The sequence below is a fragment of the Hippocampus comes genome, unplaced genomic scaffold (assembly GCF_001891065.2).
Source record: "Hippocampus comes isolate QL1 unplaced genomic scaffold, H_comes_QL1_v1.1 scaffold458, whole genome shotgun sequence".
NCBI classification, from domain to species: Eukaryota; Metazoa; Chordata; class Actinopteri; order Syngnathiformes; family Syngnathidae; genus Hippocampus; species Hippocampus comes.
The window spans coordinates 342,077-369,268 of NW_017805628.1; the positions used below are offsets into that span (position 1 = coordinate 342,077).

General features: G+C 44.6%; 3 protein-coding genes and 1 long non-coding RNA gene across 8 annotated transcripts in view; 2 read left to right on the plus strand and 2 right to left on the minus strand.

Annotated features, from left to right (window-relative positions):
* grid2ipa (glutamate receptor, ionotropic, delta 2 (Grid2) interacting protein, a) overlaps positions 1 to 12,031 on the plus strand; it is a 28,517-nt gene extending 16,486 nt beyond the window's left edge. Inside the window, 17 exon segments of the mRNA XM_019881475.1 lie at positions 14 to 196; positions 274 to 425; positions 737 to 862; positions 1,389 to 1,495; positions 1,579 to 1,699; positions 2,996 to 3,327; positions 3,967 to 4,209; positions 4,211 to 6,115; positions 6,616 to 6,703; positions 6,817 to 6,906; positions 7,024 to 7,220; positions 7,843 to 7,998; positions 8,397 to 8,483; positions 9,246 to 9,375; positions 9,452 to 9,570; positions 10,169 to 10,333; positions 10,695 to 12,031. Of these exon segments, the coding sequence (XP_019737034.1) occupies positions 14 to 196; positions 274 to 425; positions 737 to 862; positions 1,389 to 1,495; positions 1,579 to 1,699; positions 2,996 to 3,327; positions 3,967 to 4,209; positions 4,211 to 6,115; positions 6,616 to 6,703; positions 6,817 to 6,906; positions 7,024 to 7,220; positions 7,843 to 7,998; positions 8,397 to 8,483; positions 9,246 to 9,375; positions 9,452 to 9,570; positions 10,169 to 10,333; positions 10,695 to 10,775 (4,282 nt within the window). The 3' untranslated portion in view covers positions 10,776 to 12,031.
* slc5a11 (solute carrier family 5 member 11) overlaps positions 1 to 21,376 on the plus strand; it is a 25,654-nt gene extending 4,278 nt beyond the window's left edge. The window contains exons 1-16 of one of the 5 annotated variants that reach the window (XM_019881497.1): positions 14,224 to 14,299; positions 14,612 to 14,755; positions 15,163 to 15,234; positions 15,568 to 15,672; positions 15,762 to 15,821; positions 15,895 to 15,999; positions 16,078 to 16,183; positions 16,754 to 16,834; positions 16,932 to 17,137; positions 17,688 to 17,823; positions 18,416 to 18,523; positions 18,602 to 18,752; positions 18,948 to 19,116; positions 19,602 to 19,817; positions 20,672 to 20,804; positions 20,870 to 21,376. In XM_019881497.1, coding sequence (XP_019737056.1) covers positions 14,612 to 14,755; positions 15,163 to 15,234; positions 15,568 to 15,672; positions 15,762 to 15,821; positions 15,895 to 15,999; positions 16,078 to 16,183; positions 16,754 to 16,834; positions 16,932 to 17,137; positions 17,688 to 17,823; positions 18,416 to 18,523; positions 18,602 to 18,752; positions 18,948 to 19,116; positions 19,602 to 19,817; positions 20,672 to 20,804; positions 20,870 to 21,099 — 2,022 coding nt within the window. In that variant the 5' untranslated portion in view covers positions 14,224 to 14,299 and the 3' untranslated portion in view covers positions 21,100 to 21,376. Of the gene's footprint in view, positions 1 to 13,144; positions 14,300 to 14,611; positions 14,756 to 15,162; positions 15,235 to 15,567; positions 15,687 to 15,761; positions 15,822 to 15,894; positions 16,000 to 16,077; positions 16,184 to 16,753; positions 16,835 to 16,931; positions 17,138 to 17,687; positions 17,824 to 18,415; positions 18,524 to 18,601; positions 18,753 to 18,947; positions 19,117 to 19,601; positions 19,818 to 20,671; positions 20,805 to 20,869 lie in introns of those variants that run through there. The other 4 variants (XM_019881500.1, XM_019881501.1, XM_019881499.1 and 1 more) reach the window with 4 other exon arrangements.
* Positions 21,377 to 23,081: 1,705 nt separating this feature from the next.
* On the minus strand, positions 23,082 to 25,088 carry LOC109522735 (uncharacterized). Its single transcript, XR_002169606.1, has 2 exons — positions 24,855 to 25,088; positions 23,082 to 23,377 (listed from the first exon to the last, which is right to left on the minus strand). It is a non-coding gene; the product is annotated as an uncharacterized LOC109522735 (long non-coding RNA).
* A 454-nt stretch (positions 25,089 to 25,542) lies between these two features.
* The window catches only part of arhgap17b (Rho GTPase activating protein 17b), a 40,406-nt gene continuing 38,756 nt past the window's right edge, over positions 25,543 to 27,192 (minus strand). The window contains exon 20 of the mRNA XM_019881476.1: positions 25,543 to 25,636. Within this exon, the coding sequence (XP_019737035.1) occupies positions 25,543 to 25,636 (94 nt within the window). The remainder of the gene's footprint in view (positions 25,637 to 27,192) is intronic.

A 27,192-nucleotide genomic window follows, 5' to 3' on the forward strand; every position in this document is an offset into this window, starting at 1 on the left:
GCCCGGCGGGGGGCGGCGGCATTCCCGCAGAGCGCGCTCGCTCCCCCGTGCTCAGCTCCCTGCAGTGGGTGGCCGAGATCTTGCCACCCAGTATCCGAGTCCACGGCCGCACCTTCGGCCAGCAGCTGGAGCACCTGCTGACCATCCAGGAGAAGTACACCATCTGCAAGGCTCTGGAGAACTTCTTCCAGCACAGGTGGGCAAATAGAAGCCAAAAAAAGTGTATGTCTGTATGGGAATGAATTCCAAGATGTGGTGTTTCCATGGCGACAGGAATGTTGACACACTGATCGTGGACGTGTTCCCGGTGCTGGATACGCCAGCCAAGCAGGTCATCTGGCAATTTGTTTACCAGTTGCTGACGTATGAAGAACAAGAACACTGCCAGAACAAAATCTCGCGCTTTCTTGGATTCAAGGCACCAGGTGGGAGAACAACTTCTTCTGCTTTTACGGCATTGGATTTTTTTTTTCTGTCTTCTGATTGGTCGGAGAGAGCAGAACTGTTTACCTTGCACAACGTATGCTGTTATATTGCGCTTTTGTTTAGTATTAGTGGTTTTTGTCATTGCGAGGTGCTGGTGGTAATTTTAAAAGGTGTATCCCCACCAACGGTGCAGTTACTAAATGCAAGGCCGGCACTGGTTTTCGCGTGTGTGTGTGTGTGTGTGTGTGTGTGTGTGTGTGTTTTCCAGTTACACCACCACCACCTCCCCCTCCTCCTCCTCCTCCTCCAGAGGCCGAGGTTGCCCCTGAGCCCCATCGCCGCAGCAGCTCCATGAGGGTGACGGGCACCACGTACAGGAGCAGTGTGAGGGGGCGGAGCTCTGATGACCTGCTCATTGGCACACACTTGAGCATGGGTACAGAATCTGACTCGCTTTTTTATTTTTTCTCTCTTTTTGTGATCATTTTTACTGTAACCACACGTCCGGCATGTCTAGAAATGCTCATTTTTATCATAATATGCGGTCGTGGGTACACCTGCACATTGTAATGAGAAGTGGCTGGGTTGTTCAAGGCAACCATGTTTATTTTTTCTAACTAGGCAATTAAACAAGGGCAAACTCTCTCTCGCATCTTGTGGGGGTGTAGTTGAGGCCATAAAACTGTCTCCACCAGATAAATATTTCATTTGATATCATATCAAATTATGCAGCTGTACTTAGTGTAGTTGCCTGTTTCGTTTTTTCATTTCATTTACACGTCTTCTTCACAAAACTATATTTGCATGTAATATAGGCCCAGCGATGTAAGCAAATCTCAGTTGTCATTATGGATTACTAGCAAATGCCAAATTCATCAACTATACTACACACAAATGTTTCCCAGTTGTCGGAACAATTGTACCGTTGGGTTTAGCTCATTGTAATGCCTGGATCACTTTAGGCTTCCGTGCAGACTCGCTACTGGAGGCAGGAATGAGGTTGGCTCCAGGAGAAAGACAGTCAGGGGATGGAACCTCTCTTCCAGAGACTCCCAACAACCTCACAAATGTACGTGTGCCCGATTCCTCTGAAGTAAAATTTGTGCAACAATTTATTGTCTCAATATGTCTTTTACATTTCCACCACACAAGCTATCAGCCGTGTACGCCGAACTGGAGAACATGTACGCGGCCAAGAGATCCAAATCCCTGAAGACTCGCCCTCCTCCCGCCCCCGAGACTTTGGTGGATCTGGACCCTCCCACCCGCACAGGTTCGCCTACAACACGTGCCACCGCAGGTAGCGCCACCAGGACCTTGTTCGACTGTACCGATGGTGTGTGGAACGATATGCGCAAACGTATCGGATGCCATACCCGCCTGCACGTTATTGTCTTTCTCAAGATAGGATCATATCGAGTGGATAGATGGAATAATGAAAAAGTGCTGCAGTGCAACAATGCTAAATCCCCAAGCAGCTAACCTATTTCCGAATCTTATGAATATCCTTGAATTTTCGATCATTACGTATTATTACATAAAACCCACACCAAGGTAGGCCTTGGAAAGTTTTGTTGTCAAAGTAGCGCACTTGAGCTTGAGGATTTGGTGATGTGAAAGTGGAACTGGGAAACACACGTGAGGCCCAATTCCTCAAAACAGTACAATTTGGATTGGATGCAGCTGGATACAGTATCAAAATGGTGGAACTAGGAACCCTTTTTTCCAAACTGCTTAGTAAACATTCTCATGCCAAGTAGAAGTGTTATAAAATGGATTCCTTCCGCTGGTTTCCTTTACTTCCTGTTTCACATTCTATATCTCTGTTGAATTATCGGTGAGTTAAATCGTGTTATTATTTACACACCTCGGTCTCGGACTTTGTATTGGTCTGTCGTGGTAAAGAAGGAGCTGAGCCAAAGGGCGAAGCCCTCAATTTACCGGTCGATCTAGGTTCCAACCCTCATCTATAGTCACGAGCTAGGGGTCGTGACCGAAAGAACGAGATCAGTTTTCTCCGCAGGGTGTCCGGGCTCTCCCTTCGAGATAAGGTGAGAAACTCGGTCATCCGGGAGGGGCTCACAGTCGAGCCGCTTCTCCTCCACATCGAGAGGAGATAGATGAGGTGGCTCGGGCATCTGATTAGGATGCCTCTTGAACGCCTCCCTGGTGAGGTGCTCCGGGCATGTCCCACTGGCAGGAGACCCCGAGGACGACCCAGGACACGCTGGAGAGACTATGTCACCCAGCTGGCCTGGGAACGCCTCGGATCTCCCGGGAAGAGCTGGAAGAAGTGGCTGGGGAGAGGGAAGTCTGGGCTTCCCTGCTAAAGCTGCTGCCCCCGCGACCTGACCCCGGATAAGTGGTAGAAGATGGATGGATGGATTTACACACCACTATCCACATCCTGCTTTGAAAATAAGAGTCTCCTTGGGATTTTATGTTCCAAACAATACATGTGAAACATGTCAAAGCCTCCTTCTGTCAATTACATTTGCTCATACTCACTCTCTCTACGACGTATTTTACGGTGTGAAATCTTAACACACGTATGTCTTCCTTGTTGTAGGTAGTCGTAAAGCCCTCCCGTCTGCGATAACCTGGCCAGAGCCTCTTCCGAGCCCCCCCACTTCCCAATTCTACCCCTCAGGCCCGACGAGCCAGAACAGCGGGGAGTCCAACCCCTACGTTAGCCTGGACAGCCCACCGCCCTCGCCGCCGGAGCTCATCGACTTTCCCTCGAGTCCGCCGCCGCACCGAAGCAGCAAACGTCGCTATACTTTCTCAAAGCCACCGCGGTCTGACGACACCGACCGCTTTCTGGACGCGCTGAGTGAGCAGCTGGGCCAGCGAGTGGCAATCGTTGATGACTTTCTTACTCCCGAAAACGACTATGAAGAGGTATTTATTTGCGGCGTTCCTCCAGCCATATTGCATATCTTTCTTCAGCGATCGCTTTTTATTCAGTGTTTTCTTTCATGTTTTAAGTCTACATGTGTTTTAAGCATGTGGGAGGGGTCAACCTGTACGCTGTATTGTCTCATATTGCAGATTTTTCACCTATGTGGAACAATAAACAGTGGTTCAGGTCTTTTTTTTTTTTTTTTAAGTTTAATGCAATTTTAGTGCACAGAACACAGATTACGCTAGTTTAGTCCTGTCGCCACCCAGTGTGTGTATAAAGTCACAATAAAAGCCGTTTTAGTCTTGGAGGCAGCCGTTCATGCGCTCGAATGTGCCGCATGCGTACATCACTAAACACAAATGTTCTGGCCATTGCTTTCAAAGTGGCTGCGGATCTTCTCGCAGCACAAACTGGTCATGCAATGGGCAGAGAAACTCATTGTGGGGGAGGTTATTAAATTAATGGAATGCCACAAGGGCTCGCTCACAGAAACAATTTTAGAAAAAGGCAAATAAGCGATTCTCTTGCTTGTTTAATTTCACACTTGATGGGTGGTCAAGCACTCCAGAGACCTAACAATTAGTATCAGAGCAATTCTGAAGTTTATTTTCAATTTTGTCCCCTTTAAATGGCAGGAGGTTGTGCAGATAGCGTTCCCAGATGATGATGATGAGGATGAGGAGGAGGAAGATAACGACGGAGACTTAGGCGTGGACGAAGAAGAAAACGGCGGATTTGTGGGTCCTGAGCTGAGCAGTCCGAGCGACATCCAAAGCAGCAGCGGGGACGATAATGCGTCCTCCCTCACCTATTCCTCCTCTTCTGACCACATCCCTCCGCCCCCCATGACGCCTCCTCCACCTCCGCCCGTTCAGTTCAACGACACGCCGGCTCCTCCAGCCGCACCTGCGCCGTCTCAACCGGCACCGCGCCAACAACAGCAACAGCAGCAGCCGAGTTACACCCCTGAACACTCACCAAGAGCTTACGTGTCCATCCGGCGGAAATCCGGCCCCCCCCCCCCCCCCCCCCCCCCCCCCCCACCCGCCACCAAAACGACACTCCTTGCACAAAGTGCTGCCTTCAAAAGAGGAGCTGCAGGTCCAGGCTGCCATACAAGAGCTAAAGGCCTATCAAGAGCAGCAATCGTGCGAGGAGCAACAAGCGTATCGAGAGAGGCAAGCGTATGAAGAGCTGAAGGCCTTTGAGAAACAGCAGGCCTTCCAGGAGCGCCATTCGTATCAGGAGCAAATCTTCAAGGAGAGACAAGCCTATGAGGAGCAGAAGGCGTTGGAGGAACTGAAAGCATTTGAGGAGCAAATATTGCAGGAGCAACAAGCCTTCCAGGAGCAAAAAGCTTACGAGGACCAAGTCATGCAACGTATCTACCAGAGCCACCACTCGATGCCTGCCCAGCCCACCCAGCACAACATCCACTCGCCATTACCACTCCAGCAACTACACCAGTCTTTACCTCCGCTACCTGCACCAGAATCCGCCAACCACCACTCTCGCCATCCTCTTCATATGATGCGGCAAGCGCCGCAGCACCAGGCCCACCCGGGGCACCACCACCGACGCCTGTCCCGGTCGGCCCCGCCTCCGCATCACCCACCTCCTCTACCCACGGCCAACCCGAGTCAGCAATATCCCGAGGGCGTTTGCCAAAGCCACCAAAGCCTCAGGGCCCAGCCCCACCACTCCTCGGCCGAGATGCTCCACCAGTTGCAACAAGCGCAGATCCACCCGGCGCCGGCGGAGATGTTGCAGCAAATGCAACAACCCAGCAGCCACTACTCGTCTGCGGAAATCTTCCACCACCAGCCCAAGATCCATCCCTCCTCGACGGAACTCCTCCATCAAGCTCACCAGAGGATGCAGAGGCAGCCTCACCACTCCTCCACGGAACTTCTCCATCAAGCCCACCAAATGCACCGGGGGCAGCCCCACCATGTGTCCAACGAGCTGCCCCATCAGTTACACCAAACTCAACCCCACCATTCCTCCATGGAGCTACTCCACCAGTCCCATCAGATGCACCAAGGCAAGCCCCATCATCACTCCTCCACGGAGCTTTTGCATCAAGTCCAGAAAGAGCCTTCCCCCCAACTGCTTCAGATGAACCGGGAGAGCCACTCGCATCAGAGCCAAAGGAGTCTTAAAAGCCACCATCAGACCCAAGCCTCACCGCAAGGCCAGACGATCCACCAAACGCATCAGCCCCAGCCCGTCAAGCCACACCCCCAGAGGCCCCATTCAATCCAGCAGACTCACCAGCACTCCAGCACCCCTCACATCCACCACATCCACCACATGACCCCGCAACCTCCGCCGCAGGACTACCAGCACCAGATTCACGTAATCCATCCGCCGCAGCAACCCCACAGGTCCCACCAACTCCTATCGACATTCCAACCACTCCAGCCCACGCTCTCCACGTTCCAGCCCCTCCCCCAGCATAGCCAAAACCAGTCGGCCCCACAAACGACTCGTCCTCATTCCCAACCGTCCCACCACCTGATGCAGTCCCAACACCAGCTCCAAAGCCAGTCCCAGCTCAAACAGGCGCAGAGCCAAACTCAACCCCAGTCGCTCCCCCACTCTCTATCTGACCCCACCGAGCATCTGGAGCCTCACCCACCACCGCCACCCCCTCTGCCTCCCCCGTGTTCCCCTCCACCCTTACCCAGGCCCACCCTCTCCAGAATGGACTCCCATCACATGAGTGTCAAGAGGCTGCGGTGGGAGCAGGTGGAGAACTCTGAAGGCACCATCTGGGGCCAGGTGAATGTTGGGCGAGTTACACGTGGGGTGTGTAAGGCTACATTTTAGAATTTTAAGTTGAAAATGTATGCCGTCTACTTAAATGTGCCTTGGCCCAGTGCTTGGGAATCTCTGAGTTTACTTCCCATTAAATACAGCAGTTCTGTAAAATTCCACAAGATGGCAGTGCATCTTCCTTCACCCTATTCATTAAGACGCTTCTCCATTGGACCGGCTCCACACCACAACAGCTTTGCTCAGCTCCGATTGGTCGCTTTTTCATTACACTTTTATTGGTTTTGGTATCAGTTAGTGAAAAAATATGAAATTGACCATGTTTGGACAAATATGGTTTCCATCTGACAGTGATGTTATGTTTACTATTTTTTTACACTTGATCTGGAAATTAGGAATAAGTAATTCATTAAAATTGCTTTAACAGTAGGGTCCACTGTATCTATAGTTCATATTAACTCTGGAATTGTTAGTAACATTGCAACCCTTGTCGTATGCCTTGATAGTTGGGTGCAAATTCTGACCATGAGAAACTACATGACATGGTGAAGTATTTGGACCTGGAGATGCACTTTGGAACACAGAAAGGTTCTCGTAAGTTTATTTGCCGGCTTCACTTCTGACATACCTACTGTTTATTTAATGTGACATATTTTAAAAAATAATTATTGTACATGTTTTGTTTCAACTTACAATCATATTTTTAGTGCTTGCACCACTGCCGTTACCACAACTGGAAACATTTAAGAAAAAAGATGTCATTGAAATTCTGTCCCACAAGAAGGCCTACAATGCATGTAAGTGTGGAATTGTGCACTGTGTACTCACAACTACGTTCAAATGAATTGAACAGCTAATGTTGTCTGTAGGAGAATGTTAACAATGCTTCCCTTTCCACTCCCTTCTTTCTCCAGCCATCCTGATAGCCCACCTGAAGCTGTCCCCCGGAGAGCTGCGTCAGGTACTGATGAGCATGAGCTCCGACAGGCTGGAGCCATCGCACATTAAGCAGCTGATGCTATACGCCCCTGATGCAGAGGAGGTCAAAAAGTACCAAGAGTACAAGGAGGACCCCAGCAAACTCAGTGAGCCGGACCAGTTTGTACTGCAGGTACCTTAAAGTACGGACCAGTCGCGTGTCTTTTTGGATTGATACTACCGCTCATACTACGTTCATATTGTAATGGTACAGTAGATTAAATTTTTAAAACTCAATTGTAGGGCTCTATTTTTGTCACCAGCGCAAGTCTGGTGTGAGGCGCGGTCTAAATCTGTGCAGGAGCAAGGGGGAGACGTCGTTTTGGTATATTAGCAGACGTGTCTATCTTAGCGCAGTTTTAAAAAGTGCGTTTTGTGCCGTTGTGGGTGTGAACACACTGCCGGCCTGAATCGAAGCAGCTCCACTCATTCCCTTTCATTTTATTAACATTACTGACAATTATTTTATACAGTGCAGTACTCTGGAATGAAATAATTTTGTTCAATGGCTAAATCAGACAGACTGGATCAACAAGTCGTTGAATTAGTCAGATGAATTTATTTTTCATAGTCGGAGAGCAGCTTGAGGTTTTCCCAATTTTCTGTAACTTCTTACCTTTTCGAACGAATGAAAAACAGAGTCCTCTGCAACTCATTTTTGTCACCATTCTTGGCATACATAAGCATCAGGAGCATACATATTCATGAACTGCCTTCTGAATGTTTGCGGTTTTCTTTAAAAAAAAAAAAATGAGATGCTGTCAGTGCCTGAGTACAAGAGCCGTCTGGAGAGCCTCCTCTTCAAGTGCTCGCTGCAGGAGAAGACGGAAGAGCTGAGGGGAGCCTACGAATGCATTAGCAAGGCCTCCTCGGAGCTCAGGAGCAGCAAGAAGCTTGCAAAGATTTTAGAGGTACAGTCATCGTCAGAAAGGTCAAAGGAATGAGTCCTGCAAACGCCAAAGTATTTTCTTTGTTTAAAAAAAATCCTGTTCAATTAACTTTCAGATCCAAGATATAAATTAAGAATGTATTCTTGTGTAATCCTTTTTTTGTTTTGTTTTTTTTCCAACTTTTTTTCTCATCACATTTGGACTTTACTCTAACTTTACTTTATTCTTAAAAGGCCTAAAATTATTATTATTAAATGACGACTTCTTAGCCAACAGGGAAACCTTTTTTTCTGGAGAAATTATGACATATGATGCATGTGCAAAGATAACGAAGGTCGCAGTCAGTAAGGCTGTCTCAAAATTTAAGCTAGCGTTCTACTAACTTTGTGTATTCAGATCTGTTGTGCTTCTTTCCCTAGTTTGTGTTGGCCATGGGGAACTACCTGAATAACAGCCAGCCTAAAACCAACAAGACAACTGGCTTCAAGATCAACTTCCTGACCGAGGTACACGAACCAACAGAAACTACAAAATGTTTAGTTTTTTGGGGGGAATGGTAACTTTCAAAACTGATAAGAGCCAATCCCAAAAACTAGCTACTGTGCACCGCAAAACTTCAAGAGAGCAAAGGGCTTCGTGGATTCCTTGCTTGTTAGGTTTCGCGGTCAAATCTTTGATTTGGAGCTCCTTTTTGGTATTTCAGTGGGAGGCGGGCAGACCTCTCCTTGTCTAGATGCCGTTGTTTTCTCACTTCATACAGTGGTACCTCTACTTACGAAATTAATCGGTTGTGGAAGAAATTTCTTGAGTAGAAAATGTAAGTAGAGACGTGTTTTCCATGGAAATGCCCTAATCCGTTCCAACACATAAACACATATCTATCTATCTACACACAGACACATACGGTCGAAGTCCCTCTTAGCCAATGAGATTCCAGGATAATGCTCGGTAATAGCCAATGGCAGGGCAGCTATAAGTATGTTGCGTTCAGGAAACTCGGAGCTGCGAGTAGCAGCCCATTCTGTATTTTTTTACCTTTCGTATCTTGAAATTTCTTTCGTAACAAGAGGCAATATTTTCCCGTTGAGGCGTTTTAATAACTAGAAAATTTCGTATGAAGAGACGTTTGTAAATAGTGGTACCACTGTACTAAGATGATACTTAATAATCAATAATACTCATTTCTTGAAGACACGTCCGGGATCACAAACAATCGTGCTTGCATTCACCAACAAGTCATTCCCCTCAATGTTTATTCATCTTTGCAGCTGAGCACAACGAAGACGGTGGATGGGAAGTCGACATTCCTGCACATTCTGGTCAAGTCGTTGTGTCATCACTTTCCCGATGTGCTGGATTTTTCCAAAGATCTCACCATGGTTCCTCTTGCAGCCAAAGGTGATTATCCTCTTGGAAACCATTGAAAAAAACAAATGTCCTAAATTCTTCCAATTTTGTCATTCGATCAATTCAGTCAACCAAAGGACTATCACATCCGACGTGAATGACCTCCACGGAACTATCCAGAACATCCGCTCGGCCTGTCAGAAAATGCCCGCGACCTCTGAGGACCGCTTCGCCACCGTCATGAGCGTATCCTCTGCCGTTAGTGCGCCGCTGTCAAACTTGTTTTCATCACAGGGCCTCATCGAAGTTTCACGTGTTCAATTTGTACCGCACCTTTGAAAGCATTACAGCTAGCCATCATATCTTCTTCTTCTTCTTCTTCCCCTTTCGGCACGTCTCTATTCAGGGGTCGCCACAGCGAGTCAGTAATTTCCATCCGCCCCTGTAAACCGTCCTACCAACTCGCATGGTCGTCTTGGCAAAAGTTTTACGCCGGATGCCATTCCTGACGCAACCCTCCCCATTTCTCCGGGCTTGGGACCGGCACTGGGGAACAGTGCATCCCCAGGGGAGGGCACTGCTCCCCAGCGGCTGGGTTCTAGCCATCATATCTTGCTCGCCTGAAACTGAACAGGCTAGCTTCTGGGTCTAAATTCTTAATGACCACCCTATCTTATTACATAATGGCCCCTGCTTTAGGTTCTGATTAATTTTATGGCTAGTTTTGAACACAGGTCAAGAAAAATCATGCCGATGACATGGAGGTCCAGATTGGGCCCGTGAGCCATGAGTTGGACACCAGTGTGTTAACAGTCATGTCCCTTGACTGGGACGTGTTGTGCAGACCTTTCTGGAAAACAGCCATCCGGCCGTGCAGTCTCTGGAGTCCCTCCAGCAGAGCTCTCTGGAGGAGTTTTCTCGAACGGCCTCCTACTTCGGGGAAGACGGCAAAAGCACAAACACGGAGGCCTTCTTTGGCATCTTTGCTGAATTCATCAACAAGTTTGAGGTGAGAAGGAAAGATTTCAAGTGTGGATGCTTTTTTTTGGGGGGCGGGGGCGGTGAAGTCTTCCCTTCCTGCAAATAGAGAGACTTTCTAAACCTTAATTGTCCTGTAATGCCAAACTTAATGTTGCGCAGATAAAACAATTCCAACAATGCATTACTTCCGTACTGTAAGGCTATCACTAGTTTTATTGTTACTCATGACCTGCTCATTGTCATAAAGTTTTAGGACTTCAATCTCAAAGCATCCGCATCCTTCTTATTCAGGGCCGCAATGCAGGCGCGAAACAAAGCCAACGCCGATGCCCAGGCAACTTTACTGCTATTGTGACTACAATGTGAATTTTTTTTTTTTTTCACCACAGTGGGTTCTCAGTGATCAGCAGGCAGCCGAGAACCCGAAGAGCCCGAGAAGTCCTCGAATGGCCTCCCCGCTTGCCTGGTAGCTCCTACAGAGAAGAAACATGCACATATGCGCACACACACTATATGGGTAAAGGTATGGCCGGCGACAACATACGGCTTGCTCTGTTCCTTTACTCGGCCCAACGAGCATTTACATCATCAAGAGTTTTGCGCAGTTTTTCCCAAAATTGGTTAAAGACCCCGTGAAGTAAATTAAAGGTTTTTTTTTTAAATACATTGCACAAGTTGCTGAAAATGTGCCAAGACTGTGTACTATGTAGTACTCAGATATAGAGATACTGTTGAGTTTTTCACCATTTCAGTTTTCTTTGGCTAAAATGGCACCCGGTGACGCACTTGGTGTTGGCATGAGCCCCCCCCCAGCCCCCGCTCAAACTATAGGAATTGAGCACTTTCATTTGCTCCGGTGCTTATCCGACACTATTGCGAGTTATTTATTATTACTAGGCGCATTACTACCGCTACAGCGTGCACTTACCTAGCTAGCTAGCTAGCTATTATCATCACACCCTGAAAATGCATCTTTCCCGCATGCCACAAAGTACAGAACAGCTCGTGTCGTTTTTCAAATTCCCAAGCGAGGAGGTAAGGCCGCGGACGAGCCCGTTGCGCATCCATCAGCCGAGCGGGGCCCCGGGAAACCTGTTAGCCGGCAAGCTAGCTGGTGTCTAGCGTCTCTCATATCCCGGCACTGAAAACTTTGAGCGGATGCATTTCCACAGCTCATCCATCTAGAGATGTGTAAGCATTAAAAAAAAAATACTTTAAAAAGTCTATTGCATTTTTCAACTGACAAGAGTTTGATTTGTGACTGTTTTCAAACTTATTTTGAATACTTGCCAATTCTTTTAGTCGTTCCAATTTGGAAGTGCGGTTAGCAGCAGTCACTTCTGTGGTGTTTCAAATGTGAAATACTTTTTTTTTTCACTCTACAGGGACTTGTATTCAAATTTGGCACTTGAGATACTATTTCCTTTTTTCCATCGACATCTCATAATCTGGCTCCCGGTTTGTTTAAAATATCCAATGTGGCCCTCGGACACAAACGTTTGCGCACCCCTGTTATAAGTACTCACTGGATTTTGTTTTAGTACAGTGTACTTGGTTTTATTCTTACCCCACAGAGACAATAACCCTCATCAACACCCATAATTGAACAATGTTACGTATAATGGTCGTAATTTGGAGTAAGATTATGAAGATGCGGCCCGGTGGTCCAGCGGTTAGCGCGTCGACCCCACAGTGCAGAGGTAAAGGGTTCAATTCCGGCTCCGGCATTCCTGTGTGGAGTTTGCATGTTCTCCCCTGCCGGGCCTGCGTAGGTTTTCTCTGGGTACTCCGGTTTCCTCCCACATTCCAAAAAAATGCATGGCATGCTGATTGAACACTCTTAATTGTCCCTAGGTGTGAATGTGAGCACGGATGGTTGTTCGTCTGTGTGTGCCCTGCGATTGGCTGGCAACCGGTTCAGGGTGTCCCCCGCCTACTGCCCGAAGACAACTGGGATAGGCTCCAGCACTCCCTGCAACACTTGTGAGGATTAAGCAGATCGGAAAATGGATGGATGGATGGATGGATGGAGTATGAAGGTGTATCCAACTAAGTTTTTGTTGAATATATTCAAAAAATATATATTTTACAGTAGAAATGATATTCCATATACTGTTTGTGTAACTTGCTTTTGAGCCACATCAGTTCTTATGTAGCAATTGTATTAGGAAGGAACTTAAGAGATGGTTGATCTATTAATGCCAACAGTGTTTTATGTCAACAGATGTATTTTTCATGTATAAGTTTTTTTCATCAGCCACTAATTACCTAGGTGGCGCTGTAACACCACCATCAAATCCTTCGTGTGTAGCATAGATGCCGGAGGACAAATTGGACTGAGTATTTTCTGTTTATTTTCTTAAGTTGCCCACCACACTGAATGTAAAAAAAGTTCTTCATCAAGTGTAGCTCATATTTGCGATTGTCTAGAGATATTGCTTTGAAAAATCTTATGACAGATGGCACTCGCTGTAATATTTTCTCGCAGCGGGCAGTGTGCAATATGCTCATGTTTTGCCTTGTGGTTCACATGTCTAGAAAAAGAAATAACGAGGATGCATACGTCAGTGCTTTCATTTATGAATGAAGATATGCGAACGTGTTGACTTTTCGTGTCGTAGCTGCACTAATGTACATAAACAGCTAATTATACTGCAAACTCGCTCCTCTAATGTAAGACAATGTTGAGTAGAAAACCTAGGTGAGCAACTGTTTAATTCTAAAGCTTTTATCCGAAATGACAGAGTATATTTATTGACCTCATTGTGCATCACGCCAGCGTGGCATAGCTGAAAATGTAGCATAGTCGGTCCAAGTCGGGTCAAGTGTGGCCCAGTTGCCTCGATTGTACCTGGTGGATTACCTTGACCTGGATGGCAGAGAATTTACATGCGCATACAGAAAGAACACAATTTTCACAAGCACGTTGGTAATATTTTACTGACTGTGACAGTAAAATTAAAAAAAAAAAAATTATGCCATTAGACAATTTTTGCAAATTCTGCACTTTTTCCTCATGAGATTCCCAGTTTCTATTCATAAATGTTGACATTTATCATCTGGCAATTAGCTTTTTTTTTTTTTTTTTTTGGATCATAATTTCTTCACTGTAATCTCATGACGCTTTCCCCCTTTTTTTTCTCGTCAAGATCGATGCCTTTCTCGTGATATTTCTTCCAATAAGCTCTTGACGTTATTCTCAGAAGATGGCAACTCTTTCTCGGAAAATTAAAACGTATTTCTCGTGTCATTCGGATTTGAATCTTCTCAAATGATCATATGATTCAGCTGTCAAAATTCTAAATTCATTCCTGTGAAATGACAAGTTTGTCCACTAAAATTAAAACTTGAATCCTGTAAAGTATTTTTTATTTTTATTTTTTGTTGTTGTTGTTGTTTTTTTTTCTTTTTTTTTGGTAAACTTACATCTCTATTCATGGAATTTGTTGACTTCATTCTCGTAGTATTTCTTTTCATTGTGTTCCCCAACGCACACCAACTAATCCCTTTGACATGTCATTTTAAACCATTTATTGCCACTGATGAGCTGTCTCTTGATGATAATCAATAATCCATTTTGCTCTCCTCCCTTTTGCACTTAGCCCGGCCTGCTGTGCATTTATGACCTGAAATGTATCGCGTGTGCATTATGTATTGTATCTTTTAACACCGCTAATGATATAAAGACACATTTATCTCCTCGGGACGAGTTGTGTGTTGGATTTCCTGTTTGTGGAGAAAATGACGAGGTCCGTTGCATGCGTACTTGTCGCGCGTGTACTTGCAATGATCATTTATTTGATACACTTGCCACGTGTGCGTTGTGTGCGTGAGGGGCAATAAATCTTTTACAATTTAACTCATGCCTCAGCGCGCACGTGTTGAATGTGGAGTTTGATCTTCTGCTGCGCGAAACGAGCTCGCGGGCGCTCATTCAACTCATCCTCGGTGAATTCCTGCTCGCGCTTGGTTGTCTCTGGCAACCCGCAGAGAGGTGAGTTGTTTTTTTTTTTCTACAATACAACACAAATTTTTAATTGTCATTTTCCCTGTTTGTGTCAGATACACCATACTTGCAAGTTATTACACGAGCCAATTTAATTGACAGCACTTTAATCCAAATAAACAGCTTCGTTGACTCGTAGTTTTGAAAATGTATAAACGTGAATGCAAGCGGTGCTTCTTGCATGTACAAGTACCTGCTTCTATTACTACTCGTCGCTTGTTCAAAACAAGTTTTTCTTCAATAAGTGATGGAAGTGCATAACATTTTAACTACAATTGTCAATGTCGGGATTCTTTCCAGATGACCTTAGATCTTGCAGTCACTCAGCAAGGGAGCACCATGTCTATGACACCGTCTCCAGGCGGAGGAGGTGCTGCCTTTGTTGCCGTGGACGTAGTGGTACTGGTGCTCTATTTTGTCTTGGTTCTGGCTGTGGGCTTTTGGGTAAGTCCGTGATGGTTGTTATCAGGATGTATGTCATCGAATGAGATCGATTACAAGCACCGTGTTGAAAAATGGACGCATTTAATAGATCACACTGGGCTACATTTACAACCACAAATTCTAATGTTTGGTCCATAAAGTTTCATTCATTTGTTCTTATGGATGTTTGATGTTTTTTATTTTGTCCAGTCGTGTTTCAGCCTTGGTTATTTTAATCTGCCCAAGGCCTTCAGAATAAATAGTGCTGGCCCATGTAAGGCATGGGAGAATGTAGCATTCTACACAGTGAATTAATAGTGCCACTCTTTTTTTTTTTTCTTCACGAGAAAAAAAGGGTCGTTGAACGTCATAAAAGTCATTTTACAACTTCATGTTTCTCTCCTCGTAATCTGTCATGTGTCTACTAGTCAATGTGGAAGACGAAGCGCAGCACAGTGGATGGTTACTTCCTGGCAGGGAAGAGCATGACTTGGTGGCCGGTGAGTCCAAACACGTTACTGACTGACTCTGAACACTTTTTCAAAATCTGAATCTATAAATATTTAAGACAAAATGTCTTCACTAAGCCAGACACAGTTGCTGATACCGTTTTCAGACAATTTGACACTCTTATTCGCTTGACACCCATGTCACTCACCAGGCCAAGCCCCGCCTTTTAAAGCCATTCACTGTCAAAGTCACAGTAGAACATGAAAATATTGATCTCAAGTGGACCCCCCCTGCACTTCAGTTGTTTAATAATGCGAAAACACTCCATTTTGTAAGACATTCAATAGCTTTATTGAAGGTTTTAAGATCCATTCTACTTGCAGGTAGGGGCCTCACTGTTTTCCAGTAACATCGGTAGCGGACACTTAATCGGGTTGGCCGGCTCTGGAGCAGCAGCGGGTATCGGGGCAATCGCCTACGAGTGGAATGTACGATATGCCAAGTCAGTTACCAGTGAGAAACACGTGACTCTTGAGAGCCTCAGCATGCTCAAGCGTCCCATGTTGCTCTGTGACAGGGAATGTTCATGGTGCTGCTCCTTGCGTGGATCTTCCTGCCCATTTATCTGGCCTCTGGGGTAAGATGAGCCCACACATACATGGATTTCGTCGGATCATTTTGTAATGCTTTGTCTGGTCGCTTCCTACCAGGTAACAACCATGCCCGAATATTTACAGAGGCGATATGGCGGGAGAAGAACGCATTTGTTTATAGCCATCTTGTCCTTGTTTATTTACATCTTCACCAAGATATCGGTATAATTTTTACCTTTACGATTTAATTTAACATGCCCAAATGTGTATTTAATCAGTGTCTTTTGTACATGATGGCAGGTGGACATGTACGCCGGTGTCTTGTTTATACAGATGGCTTTAAAGTGGGACATCTACGTGGCTATAGTGTTTCTACTGTCTGTCACTGCTCTCTACACTGTAGCAGGTGAGCGGCCAACCCTCACCTTGCTCACCTTGCTCGAGTAATCGGATAAAAATACAAATACAGGGATAAATAATAACATGCGTGTAAGGTGCGTGTTATTTTTGTCCACTCGGGGTTGGGTCGCCATTCTCATGTGCTACTATAGTGTCTACGACTTTGAGTGTGTATGGCTTGAAAAGTTGGCTTGGTGAGTGACGTGAGCATCAATCAAGTTTTCTCCCAAAATTTATTTGCACTTTAGACAGATATATATCGAAATGAACTAATTCCATATTATATGACTATAATATTTTTATAGTGTAAAGTGCACATTTGAATATTGCGCAATACATGGACAACAGGATAAAAAAAAGAACGATTATTTTATTGCCCACTGGTGAAACATGTAATTTATAAAAGTAATTTCCACCTTTGTGAGGCATTTATTTGAAGGTGAGGCAATGCTGATTAATCACGGGCAATGTTCATTTAAGTTAATACTGTAGTCTTAATTTTAGGCCCAGCAAGACTTTCTAGTGTCTTTTGAAAGTTGTTTCTAAGTGAAATTAAATGTGTCGTCTTTTTCCACAGGTGGTTTGGCTGCAGTCATCTACACCGACGCTGCTCAAACGGTTATCATGCTAGGGGGAGCGCTCATCCTCATGGGCTTTAGTAAGCACACCCTCAAACCATGACGCTGGCCCTGTCTTGACACATTCATTATTATTATTTTTTTTAATGTTGGCTTTAATTTTGTGCTCCCGTTAAGGTTTTGCAAAGGTGGGAGGCTGGAATGCTCTGATGGAGGGCTACTTCGATGCCATCCCGTCGGTTCGCATGCCGAACACGACGTGCGGTATCCCCCGAGAAGATTCCTTCCACCTCTTCAGGGACCCGGTGGACTCTGACCTCCCATGGCCTGGCGTCTTCATCGGCATGTCACTTCCTTCCATGTGGTACTGGTGTTCTGATCAGGTAAGATTTGTTCTATTTCTTTAAAAGAGAAGAAGAATATATCGCCGTCCCTCAAGGATCACTTTAAGGCACCTTATTTTTGTTATGTTAGTCTAATTGCTTCTTTTGTCTTATCAATATAAAATGGAATTCATTGACTCAGATTGACTCAAAGATTCATCCTCTCAGAGATTATAAACCATAGACCATTAAAAAGTACAGAAATAAGTGAAATGTGCATCATTTGTTAAACAAAATAGAACGTAAGGTGTCCATCAAACATCATTTCTGAGAAACTTATTCAGTCCTTACTCAGTCACCACTTATAAAAACAAAACAGTCATAAAATGAATACAATTGTGCATCACTGAGGTGTATACTACAAGACAACATGAGGCATCCCACATGGATCACTGCTCGGGACTTTTAGTCTTTACGCCGTTTATGAAAAAATATTGCGAATAAATTAATCATCTCAAAGAAATGTTGAAATTGTGACTAAAAAAATAAATGCACACAAATCAATCGCTAAAATGTGCACCACTGAGCTCCGTGTGTGCTTGTGATTCAGGTGATCGTGCAGCGTTCACTGGCTGCTAAAACGCTGAGCCATGCAAAAGGTGGCTCCCTGCTGGCTGCTTACCTCAAGGTTGTGCCGTTCTTTGCCATCATGTTGCCAGGCATGATCAGCAGGATACTTTTCACAGGTGGGAAAAGCATATTTAATAGTTAAGTCTTCAAACGAACAATTGTTCCTGTTGCCCCTGTAAACTGGTGACTGACATACTGCTTATGTTAGCTTACTGTGTTAGCCTTAGCCTTGGACGCTGCAGCATTGTATTTCCCAGTCTCCACTTCGATGCACTAGTCAGTTTTCCTGCTGTCCTCAGGATCCACTTCAGTACAATTTCAAAGATAGCCAACGTATTGCATTTGTCTGATTTTCATCATTCTGTTAAATGAATTACTGTTAACAGCAGAATGCAATTTTTTAACCAACATGCACAAAACCAAATCCTGCATCTTCATCTTTATCCAGACTATAATTGTTATTGATTCTTCCTTACAAAGTTAGTGTGTGTGGCTTTAAAAGGCAGGACCTTGCCTGGTGAGTGACGTGGGTGTCAACAACTGAGTGTAGTTGACTGTTGTTGGCTCCGGTTAGCAACTGCAGTTTTACTTGTTTTTTTTTTTTTGTTTTTTTTATCTAATTATCTGATTTATCCTGCTGATTGTTTCAGTCCAAGAAAATGCTGAACATTTTAACATTTGGATCTGACTGAAAATGTATGCATGCAGATGATGTAGCGTGTGCCGATCCAGACTTGTGCAAGCAGATCTGCGGCAACCCAGTAGGATGTACAGACACCGCTTATGCCAGACTGGTCATGGAGCTTCTGCCTGCAGGTTACTTCCACTCTCAACACTTCCCGTCGTCGTTACCCCTTCAATATTCATATAAAATATGCCTTGTGTCACTTTCAGGACTCCGAGGATTGATGACGGCTGTGATGATTGCTGCGCTGGTCTCCTCCCTCACATCCGTCTTTAACAGCGCGAGCACCATTTTCACCATCGACCTGTGGAAGACGTTCCGATCCGGGGCGTCCGAGTGGGAGCTTATGATCGTGGGGAGGTGCGTTCATTGTTTTATTCTGACATATCTAACTTACAGTCAAACGGAAACTCTTTGGGGACTGTACTGACGCTAGTAAAATGGTTGGATAATACATATTTTACTGTAGCTTCTCTCTGTAGATAACCAAAACAGCAGCACCAGAAACATACAAGAAACCATTCTGATGAACAAATGTTTTTTTTTACCCTGTAGGGTGTTTGTGCTCATACTGGTGGTGGCATCCATTTTGTGGATTCCCGTCATTCAAGCCAGTCAAGGTGGGCAGCTGTTTATCTACATCCAGTCCATCAGCACCTACCTGCAGCCCCCCGTGTCCATCATCTTCCTATTGGGTTGCTTCTGGACCAGGACTAATGAGAAGGTAGAGCAGTGTGTGTTTACAATCAAGCAGTCGAGGGCTGTGCATTTGTTATCCGGATCTTCAGTGGGCACTTGGCTGTCTTCATCCGCGTCTCAATACCGCAAACGGAGAAACCGTATAAAGCTTCCTGGCGGCCCTGGAGGGATGAATTTGAAAACGATTCCACCGCTAAAGTAGTTTTGAGTTACACAGGCCAGCATAAAAAGCATTAACATGATGCAAGTTGAAGGGCGGTTCTCGGTAAAAGTGCTCCAGCAGTGGGAGCCCAAAAGTGTATAGCGATGGCTATTTTTCGCTGCTCTAAATATATTCACACACAAACGAGAGCACAAATCGCAGCAAGGTGGTTTTATTTTATTTCTGCGATGGAAACAGTCAAATCTGGTCGAACGGGTCCACCATTTGCAGCCATAGGCAGACCATCTTTTTCTGACAACCATAATTTCCGATTTTATGTCATGTCCGTTGGCCTCCCTCACCCATAGGGTGCATTCTGGGGCGTGGCCGTGGGTCTGACGATAGGCTGCATCCGGATGCTGCTGGACTTCATCTACCCGGCCCCGCTGTGCTTTGAGCCAGACGACAGGCCCGCCGTGGTCAAATCGGTGCATTACCTCTACTTCTCCATGATGCTGTCCTTCATCACGCTCGCCGTGGTCGTGCTGGTCAGTCTGGCCACCGACAAGCCCAAAGCCGAGCAGGTAAAGACCACCTTTAAGCTGCTAATGTGACACACTGACAACATGGCTGCAAACAGAGAAGCGCTACAGTGGATAGAAAAAGTCTACACACCCCATTTCAAATGGGAGGTTTTTATGAGACCTAGATAAATCATTTTAAAACTTTTTTTCACCATTAATGTAACCACTGAGATGTGATTGCGTAAGTGTGCACACCTTCTCATAATTGGGGTTGTGGCTGTGTGCAGAATGACCCAGTCACTTTCCTACTCAGGGTAAATGAGCGCAGTAGCACACACAGCTGCCACCTTTTCACGTGCATCAATTTAACACCAAATAAAGTTCAGCTTTTCTAGTGGGCTTTCCATTTTCATTTTGTTTTCTGACTGACATCTTTTCAGTAAGCAAAGGCCCCCCCCAAAAAAATCTATATCCATCCATCCGTTTTTTAATCCGCTTATCCTCACAAGGGTCGGGGGCGTCCTGGAGCCTATCCCAGCTGTCTTCGGGCAGTAGGCGGGGGACACCCTGAACCGGTTGCCAGCCGATCGCAGGGCACACAGAGACGAACAACCATTTGCGCTGAAAATCACGCCTTGGGACAATTTAGATTGTTCCAGTAACCTGCCATGCATGTTTTTGGAATGTGCGAGGAAACCTGAGTACCCGTAGAAAACCCGCGCGGGCACGGGGAGAACATACAAACTCCACACAGGAAGGCCGCAGCCGGAATCGAACCCACGACCTCTGCACTGTGAGGCGGACATGCTAAACAATGAATCACTGTGCCGCCAAAATCAATATTAAAATTGGAAATATGATTTTTATGGTGGTATATGACTGGAGGATGTATTTATCTTTTTTTTTTTTTAAAGATTGATCGTCTGACTTGGTTTACAAGAATGAGTCCCGTGGAAGCCAAAGAGCAGCCCCGGGAGGAGGTTACGGGTCACGAAAGGGCTGAGATGGTGGTTACAGGAAAAGAAGGAGACAACAGCACAAGAAAAGGTAGTTTTACATCTGCTTAACCTTCTTTCATCCACTGCTTATTTCCCATCTCCCGCACGTTGCAGATTCGTCAGGCTCGGACTCCGGCGTGAGACGACAGTCCCGGCTGGTGTTTGCTCTCTACTGGCTCTGTGGGTTGAATCCACAGAAAAAGGAGTCAAAGAAAAGTCCCGTGACGCCCGCGGCCCCTGACCTCAGTCAACTGAAAGAAAATCCACGTCTGAAACAGGTGCTCAACGCCAACCTCATCATTTGCCTCTCTGTGGCTATGTTCATCATCGGCTACTGGGCTTGAGAGGCTGCCTCGCTCTTCTCAGAGGACGTCTCACCGAGCCTACAAGGTTGTGTACACTTTATTTTACGCCTTTCAAATCAACGAAACAGTCAGATGCATAGTTCCATATTGCCATGTTTTACTTCTTAAGAGTTTAAAAAAAAACTTCAATGTGTTGACATATTAAGGTATTTTTTTTACTGTCAATTGTGTACATTAGCCATTTTCCCACCTTAAACAAAATAAAATAAAAAAAACTGTTTTTAATCATGAGCTATTTGGCATTTCATGTTGAAAACTGTCTTCCCTTAGCTTTTGAACATTTGGAACAGAGTACCAAAAAAAAAAGCGCAATTAGATATTGTTTACTCAATACACTTTAAATGTAAGCATTTTGTCAGAACACATTTGCTACAAATCAATTTTGCAGCCGACAACATCAAACGAGCATCTTAAATGAGGTCAAAGTCCACTCTGGTTAATTTTACGGCCATTTGTCTTTTTGACATCATGTCATCATGCCGCTGATGCTGAAAACAATAAAAAGCCAATGTAATTTTTTTTCTAATTTAGGAAGTAAAATTAAAAAGGTTGTCAGAAAAATATTTTAAAAATATAAAAATATTTGTACAATGACTTCCTATCCCAGAGCAAATTGAAAACACAATTTTCTCGGGGCTCGTCAGTCCTTTGGAGATCAGATGGCTAGGATTACGAATAAAAAAGTTCCCAGTGGAAGAACAGCCACGGGATGTGCAAACTGTGGTTCAAAGACGCTACACGTCACCGAAGGCTTGTGGTGAGTATGGACACGTCTCTCATCCATTCTAGCACGGGGCAAGGCTAATTTGTTCCACCTAGTTGCTGAATGAGGAAAAAAATGAACTTTTTGAGAGATTCAGGGTGCTAGTTGAATTTTCCCCCTGAGAAATATCATAAGTACCAAAAAAAACAAAAAACAAAAAACAACTTGTAAATATTGTCATCTTACATGGTTTTATAATCGCACTCATTTATGTGTATGTATGCACTGTAGTCGACTGGTGCAACAATAGTTCACATCGATGTCTACGCATCCACAAGTGTTTAATGTCAAATACTTTTATTAAAATGTGATTAATCACAAGTTGCTAAAATATGTGTAACATTTTCATTCTGGACTGTTTGTGTCCCGATTGCGATGGATCCATGCCACCAAATTGCAGCACTACTGTCAGCTTGACAGATGTCACATCTTGATCTGCAGGCACTATGCGGAGTTTTTAGTGTGTTTTATCTCTTAATAATCAGTCATAGAACAGGTGACGACAGCCAGCTTTGGATTTCCCAACGGATATTTTTTTCAAGTGCAGCATTATATTTATTACAATGTGTGATTTCCTGAGGCGCGGCCTCGATTCGAGTTGAGGCCACTTTGTGAAAGAAAATGTGGAAATCAAATAAATTCAACACATTACATGACAAGATTGTAAAACTTTATTCATCACAAGTCATGATGCAGTAACAGTATATATTTTTTTTCAGTGTTACCAGCAAAAAATAAACACCATGAAAATGCCGCAAAGAAATAGACAACTCGCTGAAAAGAGCTCGAGAAAGGTCAAGATTGTCGACAATATGAAAAGCTTTTGTATTTATATTTGGTCAAAGCTTGAAAATTTGGGGAGTGGAATTGGTCATTAACCAGCACTGGATATTTATAAATAAAAGAAAACATTTTTGAAATAATGCCAAATATATCCTCGAGGCAATTTAGAATGTAGTAAATAAGTCCAAAAAGTATGCAAAAGTCAAGGTAACCCCCGCATCCCCCTCCTTTACAATTCTACTACCTAAAATCTACACAAACCAAAATATGGGCACCGGATATGTGCCACCGGAAGACAAGCTGTGCTGAATATTGCACTTTGGTCAACCACCACCACCACCACGGAAGCCAGCGCCTTGTTTTCATCCCATTTCCTTTTCGAATTTTCTTTGGTCGTCGCAATTTCACTTTGCACTTTATAATCTGGTCGTGCGTTAAATAGATTCTAGAAAAAAAATACTTTTGATCAAGTTTGCGGTCAGACTTGTAGCGGATTGTCATACAAGAGTCACAAAGGAGTCGAGTCGAACCTCGCATTGGCCGCCGCCTTGTGCGTGTAGCGCCCAGATGATCATCCCGCTCACAGCGAAGTGCTCTCCGTGTGTGGGTTGAATTGCGGCGGCGGCAGAGAAACGGGGGACTCCGCTCGTGAGCCCACCACCACCTCCGGGATCCACGCTCGTCTGGCCCCCTTCAGTTCCAGGACGCCGTCTGCGCATAGTTGGTGGACACATCATAAGAGGTAAATGTCAACGCCAGATACAAATTCACACGATGCACCACTGTCAATCTTGACGCACACTTTCAGACACTAAGGACTCCATTACAGTGGTGTTTTTGAGATACAAGCCTTCGTTTGGTCGATTTTGTTGCTTTGACTTGTGAGCATGAATTGAGGAACCAGCTGGCAGTGAATTCAACTCAGTTCGCAAAACACGGCAGTTTGGCAGATTTGTCAACAATTCGGCAAAAAAGAAGCTTCAAGCGCTTTGTTGCCATTTGCTGGCTGAAGTTTACTGTCAAACTAAACGTCCAACAAAGGCAATGGCATGTTACAAATTTAAAGCGACTGCGTCACTTTGCTTTCAGTGTCTGTTTAGCTTAATGTTACACATTTAAAGCAACCGCGTCACTTTGCTTTCAGTGTCTGTTTAGCTTAATGCTAAGAAACAATGCAAAACGCCATTAAAATGTTTTTTCTCATTCCATTTTTTAAAAATAATCAGTATTAGAACATGGGTTGGTTTCCAACAAATCACCTATTTTGAACCCTATACTTTATGCATATCAGCGACTTTCATGCTAATCATTTTTGCTTGTGTGACACCTCAAACATCTGAGCAGTTCTTCGATAAAATACTCTGGCAAAGTAATCACGAGTGTAACCATTTTACATTTGACAAACTTTCCAAACTAATTTCATGCTATTTAATGATAGCAGTTGTAGTATTTAGCAATGTGTGTGTCGCTTCTACTTTTAAATTTAAATAATCAATGTCTTCTTTTCTCTCTTTTGTGACACTAATAGATTTTACATGACCAACTGATCAATCACAACTGCATTTTGATTTATCCGCCTTGTTCATGCGTCTCCATTGAGACGCAATGCTGCCAACTACTGGGCAGAGCTTTTATTCCAGCTTATCCATTGATGGGCTCAAACAGTGAAACCATTTTTTTAGGAGGCTGATTTGCATTGTGAGTTGCTCACGTGGTCATTGAATTTATTGATCTTGTATCTGAAAGCATCATTGTATAATGACATTACTAGATCTTAGTGTATGACTATGATGATTCTCCTGCCTTATTGGACGGGTCCTGTGATGTCATTTGGGACTAAAATGTCATTATTTGGAGTCCTTGGTGTACATGTAAAGTATGGCAGATGAACTACACGCGCGCACACGCAGCGCTACATAGAACAAGCAAACATTTAACAGCACGCTGTCAGTCACATTTTTCATTTTTCGTTTAGTTACATGAGGCAAATGTTAGTTTTGTCTGGACAGCACTGATACATACACATCACACTGTATGTATCGACTGTAGCATTTGCTTTGAAACACACTGTTAGGAGTACGCCCCCCCCACTCCCCCACACACACATACACACACACACAATCACAACCACAAAAAACGCACACTCCCATGCAAGCAAACCTGGCACGTAGGCCAGTAGGAGTCTTACCATTGCCTGCCTTGCAAAGGCCATCTAACAGGCAGGCCACCACCTCAGACATCTGCAATGTTATACACACGTCATGCTTCACGTCACCACAGTCACATTGAGCGTGTCAGGTGAACCCAATAAGCCAGAGACAGTAGAAAGAAAAAGGAAGCTGAAAATATCACTCGGCCAGCAAGACATCCCATTATTAGTCTAGATCAGGGGTCGGCAAACCGCGGCTCCGGAGTCGCATGCGGCTCTGGAGTCGCATGTCTGGTCAGCATTGATACATACACATCACACTGTATGTATCTACTGTAGCATTTACTTTGAAACACACTGTTAGGAGTACGCCCCCCCCCCACCCCCCCACACACACATACACACACACACAATCACAAGCTAAATGAACTCATCACAAAATTTACGGATCCTTGTCATTGACAACTCCGTTATAATTTTGGTGCTTCACGTAGCTGAAAGTGGACATTCAGCGTTTATTTATGAAGTTGTTTGTTTGACGTCATTCATCTGCAAAGAAATTTTCCCCAGCATCATAAATAAAAGTTTCTCCCCGACATCAGTGCATCGTGAAAGACCATTCCCATTGTAACTCACCCAATCATTTAGAGCAAACATGATGATGAATTTATGATTTAAAAAAAAATCAAACAGATGGACTAGTTCATTCATAAATTAACAAATTTTTTTAATAATAAACGTGAGGCGGAGTGTCAGGCGGCGACTGGTCTCCCTGCGCCTGCTGCGGCTGAGGGGGCGGGTGGCTCGGAGCGTGGATGGGGGATTTTACATGACAAACTGATCAATCACAACTGCATTTTGATTTATCCGCCTTGTTCATGCGTCTCCATTGAGACGCAATGCTGCCATCTACTGGGCAGAGTTTTTATTCCAGCTTGTCCATTGATGGGCTCAAACAGTAAAACCATTTTTTTTTCGGAGGCTGATTTGCATTGTGAGTTGCTCACGTGGTCACTGAATTTATTGAACTTGTATCTGAAAGCATCACTGTATAATGACATTACTAGATCTTAGTGTATGACTATGATGATTCTCCTGCCTTATCGGACGGGTCCTGTGATGTCATTTGGGACTAAAATGTCATTATTTGGAGTCCTTGGTGTACATGTAAAGTATGGCAGATGAACTACACGCGCGCACACGCAGCGCTACATAGAACAAGCAAACATTTAACAGCACGCTGTCAGTCACATTTTTCATTTTTCGTTTAGTTACATGAGGCAAATGTTAGTTTGTCTGGTCAGCATTGATACATACACATCACACTGTATGTATCTACTGTAGCATTTACTTTGAAACACACTGTTAGGAGTACGCCCCCCCCACTCCCCCACACACACATACACACACACACAATCACAACCACAAAAAACGCACACTCCCATGCAAGCAAACCTGGCACGTAGGCCAGTAGGAGTCTTACCATTGCCTGCCTTGCAAAGGCCATCTAACAGGCAGGCCACCACCTCAGACATCTGCAATGTTATACACACGTCATGCTTCACGTCACCACAGTCACATTGAGCGTGTCAGGTGAACCCAATAAGCCAGAGACAGTAGAAAGAAAAAGGAAGCTGAAAATATCACTCGGCCAGCAAGACATCCCATTATTAGTCTAGATCAGGGGTCGGCAAACCGCGGCTCCGGAGTCGCATGCGGCTCTGGAGTCGCATGCGGCTCTTTCATCCTCATATTGCGGCCCTGCGTGTCTTGGGAAACTAAATGAGTGTGTCTTATTTGTCTCAAAAACGTGTATCACTTGTTACCAATTTGTTGCTTTACTGTTGTATATGTTAGTTGCTCCATGTACAGCACTTTGTATGCAGCGATGGCTGTTTGAAAGTGCTCTATAAATAGTTGAGTTGAGTTACGTTTAATTAACAGTTAAAGCTCAAATGTGGAAAGACATTTCCCAAAAATACGCACAGCCTTTGCTGAAAAACATCCAGAGGGAGAAGAGGGAAAAAAAACCCGAGACGGAAGGCTAATCAGAGGAAAAAAATCAATTCAAGAAATGGATGAAGTCTGCAAATTGAACTACCTATGCAAGTTTCGTGGCTGCTCAGAAAATAGTCAAATGTAGCGAAAGATCCACTTTTACAAAAGTGAAGAACAAAGATCACATTATAAACGTGGACATCATACTGTCAAACGGAACTACACACATTGCAATTTTTTAGTACTCAAGTCACAAATAAATAATAGAACAAAATGAGAGCTGGTTTACCTGTGATGATCTTGGACGAAGAGCCTAGGAGGCCATTGCAGCTGTCGCCGGCGGCCGCTTGAGGCGGCGGCGGCAGCATGCTAGGCCGGG